The sequence below is a fragment of the Triplophysa dalaica genome, chromosome 3 (genome assembly GCF_015846415.1).
Source record: "Triplophysa dalaica isolate WHDGS20190420 chromosome 3, ASM1584641v1, whole genome shotgun sequence".
In the NCBI taxonomy this organism is placed as follows: domain Eukaryota; kingdom Metazoa; phylum Chordata; class Actinopteri; order Cypriniformes; family Nemacheilidae; genus Triplophysa; species Triplophysa dalaica.
The window spans coordinates 17,091,130-17,108,561 of record NC_079544.1 but is presented as its reverse complement, the minus strand read 5'-3'; the positions used below and the strand labels follow the sequence as shown (position 1 = coordinate 17,108,561).

Below are 17,432 nucleotides of genomic sequence, written 5' to 3'. Positions count from 1 at the left end.
TTTATGGATTTGGCAAACACTGTAACACAAAGCAATTTACTTTTGCCTTCAAAATATACATTTTCCTCAGCATGCGTCCTCTGGGATTCCAACCTACAACTTTTGCATGGCTTTTGCATCTGTCTCTCTCTCTCAAAGAAGATTAGGACACTCTCTACTATTAATAAAATAAACACAGATTATCTTTACAGGGCAGCATGTTGATGACCATGGATTACTTACGTACTTAAGGCGAGGACATATGGAAATATTAGAGTTCTAACCATTTGACATGAGATTGTTGTGTTCCCGTGTAATCTTCCATTTTACAAATGTCCATTTACATCAGACAACATGTCCACAAGCCAATGTTCACATGTGATTAGTTCATGTTGATGCATAAACTAATGTTTACAAATACAACCTTATTGTAAAGTTTTACCAAACATCTTTTTTATTTATCACAGCTTATTTATCAAGAAAGCATCACTTAGCCCTTCAGACTGTTTTACGGATGCACCACTGGGTGCCACTGTTGGAAAACCATGCGGCATCATCACAAGTGTTTAGAAAAAAAGTTGTTTTGAGCGATTCTTTAGCATCAGTCACTTTAAGGACAGTTGGTTGTACAACACTGTCACAAAAGACTACAGATGTGGATCTGTTGCCAGCACATTAAATATTTAAACGTACACAGTCTTCCTCCATCATGAGCAATGTAGTGCAGCTCACACACACACGTGCACATACACAAACACATAAACACAGACTCTCTGCAATCTGCATACGCTTAATCAGAGCAGCATGCAACCCACCAACCCACACAAACACACATGCGCCGCTCTGTCTGGAAAATTATGCCTCTGAAAATTCACTTTGCGTTGATTAGTCTAAGAACTGTGAATAATGCTGTGTAATGTCAGCGTGAGGACAAAATGTTAAACGTCGCTAAACTCATACGCATATGCATGTGGCTCGCTCGTTTCCGGGGAGAAATTGTGTATTTTTTTCACGTTGTTCTTTTCCTCAAACTTCACCTCAGTTGAAGGACACAGTCATTTTGGGTTGTTAAAGAATCAATGAGTTCCTAAAGCAGACACCCACTTTGGGTTTATAAAGCTCAGAAAGGGAGCACAGCACATAACTTAGATTCCTCGGGGGAGAGAGAGGAGCGAGGGAGACTCTGCAGACATAAGCCGATCACCACCTGCCCGTTACTGAAAGAAGCGAATGTGGCATAGCCGTACACGGAAATTGTTTCTCCTCAGACAGAGGCAGGCATGACGCAGCTTACCAAAAAGAAGCCTGAGTGACCTATTGGCTCGCACGCGCGAACACTCTAATATTTTTGCCTTGGGCCGTTCTCTTTGTCCTCTTTGTCTTCGAATCAAAGGTCCCTTCTCTGTCTGCAGGAAGCTCCTTTCTTCACTATCTTTCATTTTTATAATGGTCTCCATTCCGTCGTCACATATTTTGTCATTCAGTACGACGTTTACAGAGAGCATGAAAAGGTCAAGTGTAAATGAAGGTCTTTATGCGTGAGAAAAAGGGATGGGTTGATTCTCTCCATGTTGAAATGACCAGTTTGCTGTTTATGCTGTTTAGTGGTTTGGATTTTGAACAGGCGTTTGTATCGAAGCTAAAAGTGATAGTTCAACCCAAAACAAAAATCATTATGAGTTTCTTTCTTCTGCAGAACAGAAAGGAAGATATTTTGAAGAATGTTGATAACCGAACAACGGCGGTACCCATTGACTTGCATTGGTTTTGTAAACGGGTACCGCCGTTGTTCGGTTACCAACATTCTTCAAAGTATCTTATTATGTGTTCTGCAGAAGAAAGAAAGTCATGCAGGTTTAAAATGAAAGGTGAGTTAATGATGACAGAATTTCATTTGTTTGGGTGAACTATCCCTTTAGCAAAAAGGTCTTGCTGGATTGTCATGATAAAGTAATTCTGTCACGCTGCCCCAATCTTATATGATCTTTGCCCGTCATTTTTGATGCTGATTCAATTAATGAACAAAAATGGCTTGAAAAAACAACAGGGTCTTTGTCAAAGATGTTAATATAAGCGAGATGCACCACTGGCATTACAATAAATGGCAAGGAATGCAGTGCTAAAAACGGCCACTGTAGTAAATTTCCGCCATCCAGTAAAATGAGCCAATCGTAAATCAATAAAGATCTGACGACTATCTGGGGTGGGGCTCTCGGGAGGCGATTGCCAGCCTGTGTGCAGGAGCAGTAGATGAGGCTACTTCTGAAAAGTTTTAGTGCAGTTTAAGAATAGCAAACTGAAGTTATGATACAATTCATGTCATGTTTAAATATTGATGGGGAATATGCTGTTTAATTGTGATTTTTGCCTGGGATTTTAGAAATACTGTATCTGCTTTCCCCCATTCAAGATAGGACTGTGGACTTGCTATGATGTAAATCTAATAGCGGCCCAACTCAACTCAACTCAACCTTATTTATATAGCGCTTTTTACAATTTTCATTGTTACAAAACAGCTGTACATGAGACACATTGAATACAAGTATGAATTCTAAATGCCAGAGGCATTGCAAACATGGCAGCCGTGTGGCGCGACTTCTGAAAACGGACTTTGGTGTACATGTAGAAAGGAAAGAATACAGGTTTGCAATGAGGTAAATGGCAAAAATGATATTCATATGTCCATGTACACATCTGCAAGTGTCATCTGAAGAAAAAGCGCCAGTGCTCAGAGCTCAGCGGGTTTCTAAAGAGGTCATGGTGAGCATTAAGATGACAGAAATTGCTCCTATTGGAAACACTTTCTTCCCTGGGGTGAGCTCCTTCTTTCTCTCTGCCTCTTTCTTTTCTTTTGCTCTCTGGCTCCGTCTGTTTCAGCCTTTTCAAATAAATCTCCAACTTTACCCTTTCTGATATGAAGAGAAAAAAACGAGAGGCAGGCATGATGTTCAGCTGTTCCGAATGAGATAGGCAGGTAGCCAGACGAGAGCGGCGTCCTCGGAACGCAGACACAAACACAACAAATAATGTTCAGCTAATTTTTTATTTTTGTGTAATGGGCCGGAAACCAAAGGGGAGCTTAGTGCTAATTTTACGCTTTGTTTATTTTAATTCTATTAGAGTGGTATCTTTCATGTTTTCTATTAGCTGCGCGTGGGTTCTCTGAAAGGCTAAATCCCCTTTTAACCTCTTCAATCTTCGTCTTCAGATACTCCCACCTGCCTTCCCTGACTTATTGTTTCCTTCTTCCTTCATCTCCATCACAGTCTTACGGCGCAGCCGAGAGTCTCGAGCAGAATTTCAAATCCAGGCACAAGGACGGACAATGGAATCGTCTCTTTGTGATTTTGACAGGAATATTAGAGAGAAGCGTAACACGGGAGCACTTTTCGAAATATTATTGGCCAAATAAAGCATCAGTGCAATGGAGGATGAAGTATGAATTCAAGGAGAGACATGGGAGGAGTTCAATTGTTTACCCATAATTCCCCCTCTTTTATTTCCTCCCTCACTAAGCATTAGCAGACTTACCTCTCTCCAGTATTCCTTAACCTTCCCTTTTATGTCTTCCAAGAAGCCTCTCGCTTTAATTTTTAGAGAAACATTTTATTGCTGTGACATTGCACTTTCATAGCTCTTTCAGTGATTTTTAATGGAGTAGTTTTTTTTTCAATAGAGCATTTTGACTCGGATGTTACTCTTGAAATAAACATCAATTAGAAAATTGTTATAAGACAGTATACCTCTAAAGCTAAGGAAAAATAATAATAATAAATTCAATACTTTTACCAGTATTGACTGTTTTTCAACAAATTTGACATCACTGAGACTTACAAAACTCATATTTAAAGGGATAGTTCACCCAAAAATTAAAATTCTGTCATCTTTACCATCTTGTCATTTTAAACATTTCAAACATAATTTCATTTTTGATGTTATTCACAGAAACCAAAAGAAGATATTTTAAAGAATGTTGGTGTAACAACTCACAAACTACATCTCCCATAATGCCTTGCACCTCCACTCTTCTAGGAAATATTGATTGTTCACGCTCACCCGAATGCAAATGACTTTCACCTGCACCTCATCAACCGGACACTATATGTTCTCACTTTACCCAGGGTTTTGTGTCAGGACTAGTTGTATTTCGTTTTACTAGTGCCGTACCCATTGTTGTTTAATTTATTGCTGTTGGAGAAACAACTACGAAATTGATGTGTCTTACGAAAAAGAACTGTGTTCTTCCTCCCCATTTCACCAATCTGTCCCTTAACGTTAAGTCTTGTTTATCAGTAATAATGTCTGACCTATAGTGTATCGTCTCACTTTATATCTTGTCGTATACACTCTCCTCTCCAGCCAACGTTTAATCTCAATGCTGCTTTCTGTATGTTCACATCCCAGTTCTCTCTTATCACAGTAACACATCCCTGGCCTAAAATCCCTACCAGGCTCACCTGCAGCCAAAGCTTTTTATTTTTTTAACACAGACTTCCATACACCTGCCAGAACTGGCTGTCACAGTGACAAACACCCTCGCTCTATTCACACACACTTTCACTTGCATGAGTACAGTACAGTTGCTCTGACACACACACATGAGTGAGTCCAGGAAGCTGGTTTGGCATCAGTAGAACAGAGCTGGCTTTTTGGAGTGTCTGAACACAGATCCAGATCTTTGCTGAGCACACACACACAGTCAGCAGGCTTCCCGTCAGCTCAGAAAAAGTGCTTCAGCCTTCAAGCTCTAACAGGCAGCATGCGGTTTGTGATGCACATCATTATTTTACTGAATATAACTTCAAAAGCTGAGATGATTCAAATCAGCGCTGTCAATGAATACGAATCGGCCATGTCTGTAATTCCCCCACCATATTTTGACGAACACCAAGGTCCTGTGATAATCTTAGTCCCGTGCGAATCGGCATCTTTGTGATTTGGCGGGCTATTATTGTCACGGTCCTTTCCTTCCAGTCCTGAGTATTCGGGCCTTGGGTACAGAGCCGTGACAATATCATGTCTTGTGTGTGTGCGTTTCGTCTTGTGTGGAGACACGTGGCGGTTTGTTTTGAAATTTCGCCGTGTGCCCCCCCTCGTCTCTCTGTCTAGTGTCCCATTAGTGTTTCATCTCCCTCACCTGTCTATGCCTCTTCCTGCTAGTCACACTCATTGTTAAGTCTTGTTACCTGCCCGTACCGAACCCTTTGTCATCGCTCCTCATTAGTTTCCCCCTATTTATTGTCCTTGATTCCCTTGCTGTTTGTCGGTTCATTGTCGTTATTACCTGTTGCTACTTTGTGTCTGGATTACCTTGTTCCTGCTTCCCTTGTGTTTGGATTTATTATTTAGATTATCCTGAACTTTGTTTTGCCCCCTATTGGGAAGTTTTCTGTTTGTCAGTATTGTTAAGTTTCTTTTTTGCCCCAGCGGGCTCCTCAGGGGTTCAACCAGACCGAGCTCAAAGTTATTTTTAACAGCTGTCTCGACGAACCCCTTGTACCCAACGAGATGCGGCGGCTGAAACATCTAGGCTTTGTAGACCAGCTTGAAATTGTATTGGATCGTGAGAGGTCCAGGTTATCCTCCCCAGCGAATGCCTCCGCGGGACTGGCCACTATCCCGGAGGGTGGGCTCCTACAGCTCTGGACTCTGGGCCTCTCCACACCCTCCGTCCCATCCACAGCAGCCTCTGCACTAACTGCGAACCTGCTCGGCAGAAGAGGAAGGAGGGAGTCGTGGGATTCCCCGTCTGACTCCTCCGGATCTGAACCGCTCAGCCTTCCCATTTCTTCTCCGCAGCCGACCCCATGTTCGGTGGGTCGGTCGAAGAAGAAGAAGCCGAAGAGGGTGCTGGTTCCTGGTCCGGATGTTCCGGTTCCGGTGGTCCCAAGTCCTCCATCCAGCCCAGTGTCCAAGCTGGAAGTCCAGCCGGTGTTACAGCCGGCAATCCAGCCAGTGTTACAGCCGGCAACCCAGCAGGTGTTACAGCCGGCAACCCAGCAGGTGTTACAGCCGGCAACCCAGCAGGCGTTACAACCGGCAACCCAGCAGGCGTTACAACCGGCAACCCAGTCGGCGCTTAAGCTGGCAGTCCAGCTGGCGCAGCGGCAGGCGCCCAGTCCGGTCCAGCGGCCGGCGCCAAGTCCGGTTCAGCGACCGAGCCCTGTCCAGCCTTGTTTTTCCTGGTCTTCCCCAGCCATGTCTGTCCTTTCCTGTCCGGCCCATTCTAGGCCCCAGCTTCAATCCAAGAAGCACCCCACATTTCCTCCTAAGTCCCTCCTCATGTCCCACCCCACTTGAGTGCTCCCAGTTTTGTCCAACCCATCCCCTCCCTCCCTTCCCGTTAATGTTTTTCTTATTGTCCAACCCCAATCCCTTCATTGTCTTGTTAGCCCTGCCCCTTGTATGTTCTGTTTTGTCTGTGTGGTGTCTGTCTTCGTTTTTGTCCATCTTGTCCCGCTGATCTTTTTTCCCCTTGGGCCGCTTGGAGATCAGCCCTTGGAGCGGGGGGTACTGTCACTGTCCTGTCCTTCCAGTCCTGAGTATTCGGGCCTTGGAGACAGAGCTGTGACAATATCATGTCTTGTGTGTGTGCGTTTTGTCTTGTGTGGGGATACGTGGCGGTTTATTTTAACATTTCGCCGCGTCTCTACCGTGTAGATCCGCCCCCTCGTCTATCGTCTAATACTTCGTGTTCGTTATTACCTGTTGCTACTTCGTCTCTGGATTACCTTGTTCCTGCTTCCCTTGTGTTTGGACTTATTATTTAGATTATGCTGAACTTTGTTTTGCCCCCTCGTGGGAAGTTTTCTGTATGTCAGTATTGTTTAGTTTCTTGTTTGCCCCATCGTGGGTTTATTATTTTGTGCTTTAATAAATATTGTTTAACCCCTTCACTTCTGCCTGCGTCTGGGTTCTGTCCGACTGGACGTGACAATTACATAATTTTTCAATGTTTTATCCACCATTTGTGAATAATGGAGGCTGTTTTGAAGTGTTTTGATATTATTTCGGGTGCTGGGTCAACATTGTCGTTTTGGCCGGGAGTCTCACGTTTGTTTATTTATGTAAACTCTCGTAACACATGCTCATATATCATTAAACACCATACAACTAGGCTATACAAACTATGCGCAAAGCCTTGTCCGGTCATTTCTAAATCACACAAGGTCCCTAGATGATACTAATCCTATGCGAATAGGGGTTAATGTGTAACCTAACCAAATTCACAGAAGGCTTCAACTAAGTTTATTACACAAACTGCTATCCAATCATAGCAGTGGTGGTTTACTTCCAAGTCTTCAATTCGGCATGCCCATTTAAACCGAGCGTTGGTCTAGGTGGTCTCAAATGCCGGGTAGAAAATAGCCTATTACTTATTGATTTTTATGTTTTTTAATGTAAAAACCTCCCGTAAATCATAAGTAGACCTCATACAACAGTATAAAACAATAAACAAGGCCAGTTCATGACACATTTAACATACAAATCATATAGTTTGTTGTACTTCTATTCATGGTGTCTCACATCACAGTTGAGTAGACTTTGAAAAATTGTGCTTAAAAATTATGCACTGTACACATATTTAAGTGTATTATAGAACACTTTTTTCCCCCTGGGTTAGCAAGAGTTACACTGTGTTTATACAGTACACTATCTTTCAGAAGTTTCAGTGGCAATGATCTAAACGTAACTTATGGTAGACCTCTGTAAAAATCAATAAGTCTTGAGTAGTTTTAATTTAATTTAATTCATATCTAATAAAATAGTCATATAAATTCAAAGTCATATAAATTAAATATAAAATAAATTGTTCTATTATAACGAAACACAGACCAGAAGTTTACATCGGGCCGGGCATGTGTGTCCGATAAAGCAGTCTATGGTAAACTCGGGAAGTATGGAAGAGCACAAATCACACACACGCATACACATACACACGCAAACACGGACGCACACACACCCACACGCACACACACACACACACACACATACATAAGCATGCACAGAGACAAGCATGACGACCATTTTTTGATTAATCACATTCATTTCTTAAACACGTTACTTTTTTCATCCTAAATTCATCATTCTAAATAACCCCTCTAAATTGACAGCCCTAATCCAAACTGCGATTTTACCACTCATTCATGTGAGACGCTTTAATTCACTAATGTAACTTGCGTTGTTTATCTTGTCAGAAAGACAGAAACATTATTGAAGGGTTAAAAGGTGTCAGACCAATCAAAGTCAGTGAAGTCCCGGCTTACACAGGACTCACTGCAGCGTTCCAGGTGTCTATACCCTGTTCAGATATCCTCAGGCGAACATTGAATAATGTCAGCCTGAATCTTAATCAGGGAAGAAACAAGCGCTGAGGTCTCAAGGGGCTCAAGCGTCAGGCTTAGGCTGCCCGGCGTGCTGTTGTAAACCACGCCCGGCTGCACAGTCTGTGGCCGAGCTGATTCAACGTTGACTCACATCGCCTGTACACCGCTGACAATCTTGCTTAGCCCTTTTGTGGATGTTTTTTTCGAACACTGAAGCAGATTTCCTCACGACACCTGGCAGAGTGAGTAACCTGCTCCCTCCTACACCAGAACATCATCTGCTCTGTGATATGTCTTTTGAACTCTGCCCACCATCCATGAACTAACGCCCACCCATGTGTACACACTTTTTTGAATGCCGATCGCCACCATTATATGTTGTCTCCACCAGGTTTTAAACTATCCTAATGGAGAAGATGCTGGTACGCTATATACTGTAAACTACTCTGAAACTGCATGAACCTTGATGAGTTCATGCCCCACCTCTCCCATAGGCTACTTTTTATCTTGTGGACCTTCCTCCCACCTTGTTCAGAACGATCACAGCTTCTTGGTTCGCTCCGGTGATGTTAAATGTGTCCCCTGACTCTCCATCCAGGATGGTATACTCCAGCTTGGCATTGTCTCCCAAATCAGCATCTGTTGCCGAGATCCGGCCCAGCTCCGCCCCTGGCACGGCCAACTCCGACACAGAGAACAGCCAGGAACCTGAGACAGCAAAAAGATGAGGACAAAGAGACAGAAATGAAAGAGATGAAAGGAAAGAGAGATAAGGGGACAGGGAATCAATCATCGTGTACACTCATGCATCATTCCAATTTGACTTTGAAAGTTCTGAACTGCAACAAAGTTATCGAACAAAAAAATTCTCTATTGTACGTCTCACTCATTTTTCGTCGATAATAAGATTCTCTTTTTGACAGCGACTATTGATTGGCATCTTGTTGCTGTAATTGCTCTCTGTATCACTATAACATATAAATAGTATGTATGTATTAATTTAAATCCCTACTCAAATACAGTATTATTATTGCTAGAATGATGTTTTTAGAGAAAAGATATAAGTAAAAAACCTAAATGTACATATTTATTGACCACAAATAATCGAAATGTTTGGGGGACGTGATGCCCTATTTTGTGCTGGTCACAGATCTGCTTTAGGGCAACCAAAAATGAAAATTCAACATTTAATCACCCTCAAGTTGTTCCAAAACTATTTTCTGCAGAACACAAAATACGATATTTTAAAGAATGTTGGTAACCGAGCACATTGGGCCCCATTGACACAAAACAACTGAGAAATTTCTCAAAATATCTTCTTTTGTGTTCTACAGGTTTTGAAAGACATTTAGGGTAAATAAATCATAGAAACTTTGTTTTTGAGTGAATGCTCCCCTTGAAGCCATAATCGTGATGCTTCGCACTTTGAATCTACAACCTTGTGTTGCTTCCTGGTTGTATTTTTCTCACAGAATGCAACTCTCCCATTGCATCCAATTACTTTCAGTTCACATCAGACTGACTATTCAGACATGCTTTTGTTGTTTTTTCTGCAGTATTGTGCTGGAGAAGTAGTAGCAGCTCACTTTTATATTGTTTTATATATTGACGAAAAACAAGGAGTTTCAAGCATACAGAATAGCCAAAATAATAAAATGAATAAGTCACAAAACACTTCCACCTCTCTCGATGTTTATAGTCAACGATTGTTCCACACATCACAACCTGAAACATTATTTTACATCTCCATTAGACACCTTGTGTCTGTGACACAGCAAAACAACAGCCTGAGATGAAAGTCAAAGCGTGTCTCTGTCTCCCTCATGTCAACAAACCCACACAAATTTACAGGGATTTATGAACATCTGACTTTCAAATCACGCCCTCAGTAATGTTTATCACTTTCCCTGGCTTTGAATTAGGCAGACTGGCGTGAAGTCGATGGCCTGCTGCTCTTTGATGACAGAGAGGCTGATGGGAAGAGTCTCTGTCTCCATAGGTGTGTGAGGTGACTCAAAAACCCTTTTCATACAGAGATCCTGAAAAATACAAGGATAATGTGTCCAGGATTTTGTCCCAGGATCGTTAGATTTTATTCATTTGCACTGCCAGTGATTTTCTGGAATCTGTGCATGCGTTCACAGACGTCCCATGAAGATCCTGTAATGTTATGTGCATTTCTTTAGTCGTGCAAACTGGACTGATCACGCGGATCAAGGATATTTCCTTGCATTGTTTTTAGGTTGCCTTTATTTAGTGCTAAATATGCCTAAATAATCTCTCTTTTTGGTTTCTATTCAGTAGCATACAGTATATTGTTGCTTTTTGCAGATGACAAAGACAACACAAAAACAAACTTTTTTATTTATAAAAAACTTTGTATAAAACTTTATATAAAACTTTTTAAAAACAATATAAAAACATTGTTTATAAAAACAACAATGAGGAGCATTGAGAAACGATATTTAAGGGGAATTCGAGCTGTGTCTGCACAGAAACACACAGGCTTCTCCACAGCGAAGCACGAGCACGGCAGGTTCACACATTTTTTAAAGGTTTTTACAGTTGCTTACTGATCAAGTTTGGAGCGCTGTGTATGTCCGTGTTAATAGCTAGACAACGCTATTCTTGCATCTCTGAGCTTAAGCCTGGTGATTATGACTCTTGCATTCATCCGTGATTTAAAGATGAATAGTATTTTTTTGTTGTTGATTAACTAACGAACATAAATTACTTGCTGAACCATATTTGCTTTTATATCCAAATGTTTTACGATTTATTATAGATGCATGTCATCAGTATAGCCGACTGTACCTGTACACAGCTTTTACGGCATTGTTTCTGCCTTTTGTTTACACAGGGTGCTTTCCGGGGGGGGAGTATTCCAGAAAGCTGGTTATGTGACATACCCAGGTAAATTTAAGGGTTAGTTACCCAGGTAAATTTAAGGGTTAGTTACCCAGGTAAATTTAAGGGTTAGTTACCCGGGTAAATTTAAGGGTTAGTTAGCCGGAGCAGGTTATGTTCCAGGGTTAGTTTGTTTTAAGGAAATGTTACTAAGATATACAGGTTGTCTGCGCATGTGTGCGTTTTTGATAAGCGTCAAGTGGGTGTGAAAGTACAGATTACGTATAATATAGTATAATTTTACAGCAATACTACAATTACATTTCCAATCTCAACCATCGCAATTCAGCATTCACAACATTTTTATTAACTTTATTATTTAACCCTTTAAAATGAAATAATCTTTAAATAAAATAATGTAAGCTGTTATTGTTAAACGTTATGTATTTATATTAAATATTGTATAATTTGAATTAGGTTTATTTAAACATCTCCAAATATCACTGGATAAATATACATATGTTACAATTTCCAACAGTTAAAGGATGCTAATAGTGAAGAATTTAAACTCCAGAGGAATTCATATCATTACTCTTGTCCACTTATTATTGATGCATTGGGTCCAAGATGGTTGTGGCCTAGTGGTTAGAGAGCCAGATTTAAAACTTAAAGGTTGCAAGTTCGCTTCCCAGGCTGGCAGGTTTCCATGGATTTATTAGGTGACCCCGAATGTGATAAGCATGGCATATTGTTCACATATTTAAATTCTTATTATAATTTTAAATTCATTTACACTAGAACAATATTATAGTTACAAACATCTCAACAAATCTTTGTAACAGTTTATGTTACAAAGATAGCCATGATGAGTATGTGTTTTAAATATTATTGTATAAAAATAGAGCATATATTTAAAATATCTATATATTTCATTAAATAATTAATTTATAGCGTTTCATAAACACATAAACTAAATAATTGTATTTTATGATTTTTATACCGCACTTTATACTCTGATGCAGATTTAAGTTTTCCGTGAAAAAAACCTCTGATTTATAACGTTGTTTTACAGTCAAAAACTTTAAGCTGGCCGTTTCCATGGTGACTCGTGAAATCTGAGATCCATTGACACTGTCTTCAAGTTGTTTCTGTGAGCGACATTAACTCTGGGTATCTTTCGGGAGGGTTGATTGAGGTCTGTTTTGGAACAGACATACCCCGAGTTAGCAAGGTTTGGGTTAATCAACTGAGAGTTCAGGGTTTAGCTCACGGTAAGTTAACCCTGCTTTCTGGAATACACCCCTGGACTGATCCCGTTAAAGTTACTTGCTCACCTTTGCGGAAATACTTTCAGATCAATCCGGGATGTGTTTGCTTTCACACAGAAGGCACTCTGGCAATTTTCTGGAATCATCATCCGTGTGAATGGGGTTCAAGCGAGTGGCCGCCGTGTCATAGCATGGACATTAAAATGCTCTGTCACTTCTGTCAAGCAAATGGATGCGCTTCCTCTAAGAAAATGTCACCTGAGATAGAATCGAGGTGAAGAGAAATCGAGGGGAGATGTTTACATTGGGATTTAAGGATTTGGTAGAACATGACACAAACACACGCAAGGTCATGTGCTTCAATACAAAACTAGACACCCTCTAAACACACAGAGACAATTATAGCACCCTGTTAAATTTATATGTTATTTTGTGTTCTGTTATCAGAAATACAATATATCCTGAAATATGGGCCAGTTTTATTGTCCCTGGTGTGTAATACATTTTTGTATTAATACGTGTTAATGCGGTTATAATGTGGAGGTGTTGAAATATCCTCGTTTGTGAGTAACCTTTGAACCCTTTGTCATTTTATTTTGTATTGGGTGGCTGGGTGGCAGTTCTGTTTGTTATCCAATCAGTGCCATCTAGAGAGCAGTTGGGAAATCAATCGGGTTGTTTAGGGGGCGGGACTAAGAAAATAGAGCGAGACTAAAAACGAGAGTGACAACGAAAAAGAACCGGAGAGACCGTTACGAACACAGTATAGCTATATTTAAGATAACCAGGCCTCTCAACACTCTAGCCAGAGTCGCATGCTCAAAGTTTAGTTGCTGTGAATACATCCTGATTTTAAATTCTAGTAACCTCTCTCCAATTCATTTCCCATGCACATAATAACTCCTTAAAGTAAAAGAGGAATTGTGTAGGGGGGTTACACAATGAATGTAGTGTTTTCACACAGAAGCAATAGCTGATATCACCTAAAGCAGGGCTGTTCTGCCCATCCATATACAATAGCCTTAACATTATTATTTCAGTTTATTTTTTGTAGTGTTTCTTGTCCCGGCTACAGGTAAGATACAAAGACAACTTTTTAGAACTTAGTAGTTTTTACTTTAAGTGTAAGCGGTATTGTGATGTAAATGTAGGTGTAGTGTTATAATTTTGGTACCTGGGTCCAAATCTGACTTAATATATAATTTATTTTAATGTACCATACAGAATTGAAACTGAACTTGACAGCCAGTGATCACGCCAGTGACCACAGATTTTCTTAGCATGAAAAAGAGCCACTTTTGACATTTTGATTACAACTCCCTTTCTGCTCTCTAGAATAAAGTCATGAGAGTTTAGAGTGACATGAGATTATGAGATGACAGTCTTTTGAATTCAGAGTACAAGATGTGACTTAAATGGACTGGCAAAAATGGTCCAGCATTTTAGACCCTTTAATAACCTACAATTATCATGCAATTAACTCCACATAATTATAAAAAAATAAGTATGTATGTATTACTGCTGTCAAATGGATTTATCATGATTAATCGACTCCAAAAACATTCCAAAAATATGTGTTTTTAGGTATGTGTGTGTTTATGTTTATATAACCAATATTTACTTATATATATTTATATTTAAATATAATTTATATGTATTATGTGTAATGTATAAATATAAATCTATATGTGACCCTGGACAACAAAACCAGTCTTATGAGTAAATTGCTTGGAAATTGAGAGTTTTACATCATTTGAAAGCTGAATAATTAAGCTTTCTATTGATGTATTGGGTTGTTACGATATGATAATATCTGGCGGAGATTAGCCGTTTAAAACTCTGGATTATGAGGGTACAAAGAATACAAATATTGAGAAAAATGCCTGTGAATTTGTTAATAAGAGGCACTGTTACTAGCCATCCAATCACAAATTTAATTTTTTTATATATTTAAGGTAGGAAATTTACAAAATATCTTCATGGAACATGATGTTTACTTAATATCTTAATGATTTTTGGCATAAAAGAAAAATTGATAATTTTGACTCATACAATGTATTTTTGGCTTTAACTAAAAATGTTGCCCTGCTACTTAAGACTGCTTTTGTTATCCAGGGTCACATATTACGAATGCTTGTATATTTCTGCATTTATATATACATTAACACACACACAGACTACTGTATATAAACACAAACATTTATTTTGGAAGCGATTTATCATAATACATTTTTGCCCACCCTTATATGTATGTATATGTATTTATTTGATTACATAATTAATGTCATGATTATTGTATACACTGTACATAATTATTTACTTTTAATGCCACTTCAGGTTGAATTAGGTTTGAATATACAAAATGTGCAAACAAACAAAAAATACAAGAAAAACAAAAAGCTCATAGGAAACAATCTAACTATTATCATGACAATTTAATCAGCTATCTATGTTTTGTTGGTCCAATCTTTTAGTAAATTTTTGTAGCAATTCTCATGGGTATTGGATCAATAAGCTTTGCACATGTGTTGGCAATTTTTTGCTAAGTGGAATTTTTGCCAACACTCATACAATATTTTTGCATACATCTTTATGAATATATTTAAATAAAGAGCAAGGACATCAACTTTCCGAAGTTGGACATCCCTTCTGGCCACAACTTTATACATTTTTGATGTTGCCAAAATCCACTCGGCTATCAAACTCTTGGCAGTTTAAATGTGCATGACTTCTAAGCTAAATTTAGACAGCTAGCCACATTTGTCATTTTCTATGGCTTAAGATTGAGAAAACTCACTTTAAAGCATACACAACACAATGATGGCCATCCATCACCTCATATATCACAAATCAAGAAAGCCATGGCGAGCAGATGATAATTTTTCCCAATGCAGCTGTAGCCGGCCAATCATACGGCATGAAAGGCCATGATCAATGTTCTGTGACTTAGAGATATAGTGTCTCCCACTGGGCTGGTGTATTTGGCGATAGAAGGGACGATAGAGGGCTGTCGCTGTGCCTGCTCTAACTCAATTCAAAGAAGCACCTTTACACTCGTGCCTCACCTCCGTGATGAGAGAGACTGCTTGTTTTATTCTTTTAAATCATTAAAATGCACTCTAATGGTGCTGGGCTCTTCAGGTAAGGATCGGGGAATGGCCAGTATGAGTCTGCTCCCAATAGGAGATTAATAGGTGAGTATTTAGTGCCTTTCAATGATGGGCAGATGGAGTTAATTAGCAGTTCTGTGCATGACCACAGGTTCAGCTCAGTAAATAACATAGAGCAAAATTACCTCAGGCCCATAGAGCGAAAATGAGTGAGAGAGGGAGAGCGAAAAGGAGAGGGGGAGCTGCATGTGGGCAAGCAAGAGATGAATTATGAAAAGAAACACACTTACTACAAAAAAGTGCTACAAAGAGTCTCGATGGATGAATGGATAGAGGGGAAGGCATTGTTTGCAAATGAGGGGAAAACAGCTTGATTCAAACATGTGGCAATTACAAACAGAGGCGAATGGAATAGCAAAAGCACGGCTAAAAGAGAGACGGGTCCATAGACAAAAAGAGAAAGTGGAAATAGCGTTAAAGAAAGAAAGAGGGAATAAGAGCTCCACAGTGTTATCTATGGACTAGGGCAAGGCTTTATTTTGCTCTGGAAAAGAGACCCGTGTGTTAGGAGAGTCATTATAAAAGTGTCTAGCTGGCTAAAGCTCAAGCAGCGGTTGAAAATTGCATGAATAAAATCTGCATCTTTTAAAGATGTCCATCACCACAGCGCTTATATGGGATGTAAAATGGATTTTCTAGTAAGTTAAATTGGCATTAAATAACAGCCAGTGATCACTGTTCCTTTTTGCTGTACGGGAAAGTAGCTTGAAATCATTCAAAACAGCTTCTTTTATGTTGCTTGGAAAAATAGGCAAGTATGGAAAAACAAAGAATGTGGGTAGATGATGACAGAAGTTGCTTTTTAAATCTAATGATCTGCAAAAGGTGCAACTCTATGGGATGTATCACATTTAGACATGTGACTGTGATGTGGAACAGCATTTTACAAAACACAAAAATACTGCAGTTCAAAACACACAGTAACACAAAGAATCATTGCTAGATGTTTCTCTTTCAAAGCTTAGAAGAGTTCTCAGTTGTGTCTCATTGAAGCTTTATAAATGTTTCTTCTCAAAGGATTGAAAATGAGACAATTGTTCAAACACATGAAGATGGGGCTGTGAAATTAATACAGATGTAGATGTAAATTTGATGTGTGAGTTGGGGACCCATGGTGTTTGAAAAAAGAAATGACTTGTTCTAAGGTAATAAAAACATAAAACCGGCCTATGTAAGGTCTTTATACACCTCTGAAGACATAGTTATGGATATCATATTGCATTTCTGCCAATAGATCCTCCAACATATTACACAGAGCACATTTAAGCAGAAGTTTCTGTTTGCTTCATTTAATCTCATTGATGTCTAAAACTTTGTTGTAGATTTGCAGCAGGTTTGCCAGTAAATTACTGTAGATTTAATTTACAATAAACTTACCTAGTTCTTATATTTTCTTTTATTAAACAAGACTTTGGGCCCTATCTTGCACCCAGCGCAATTGACTTTGTACACCGCCGCATGTGTCATTCCTATTTTGCACCCGCGCAAAGCGCGCTTTTCCCTCCACAGAAGCACGTCGCTAAACTAGTGAATGAACTTGCGCTCCCTGGGCGGTTCAGCGCATAAAAGGAGGCGTGTTCCGGCGCAAACAATCCCTGGTAATATTTTGCTGTTCCATTAAACAATTGCGCCACTAACCAGAAAAAACCTAGTCTAAAGTCAGTGGCGCGTTTCGCGTTGTTCATTATGCTATTTTAAGGGCGCAGCTTGACCATAATGTATAGCGTGCACAACGCGCATACACTTTGCTCATGTAATCTACACAGATGCAACAGTAATTTTTGCAAATCATAAATTGTTACACTAAAAAAAATATTAACACATGAGATGACGGAATTCAT

The 17,432-nt window shown here is 39.6% G+C and overlaps 1 protein-coding gene across 2 annotated transcripts in view; it reads right to left on the bottom strand.

Annotated features, from left to right (window-relative positions):
* Positions 1–17,432, bottom strand: part of LOC130417454 (uncharacterized) — a 136,207-nt gene that overhangs the window by 23,381 nt on the left and 95,394 nt on the right. For both annotated transcript variants that reach the window (XM_056743017.1, XM_056743016.1), the window contains one exon: positions 8,833–9,014. In XM_056743017.1, coding sequence (XP_056598995.1) covers positions 8,833–9,014 — 182 coding nt within the window. The remainder of the gene's footprint in view (positions 1–8,832; positions 9,015–17,432) is intronic.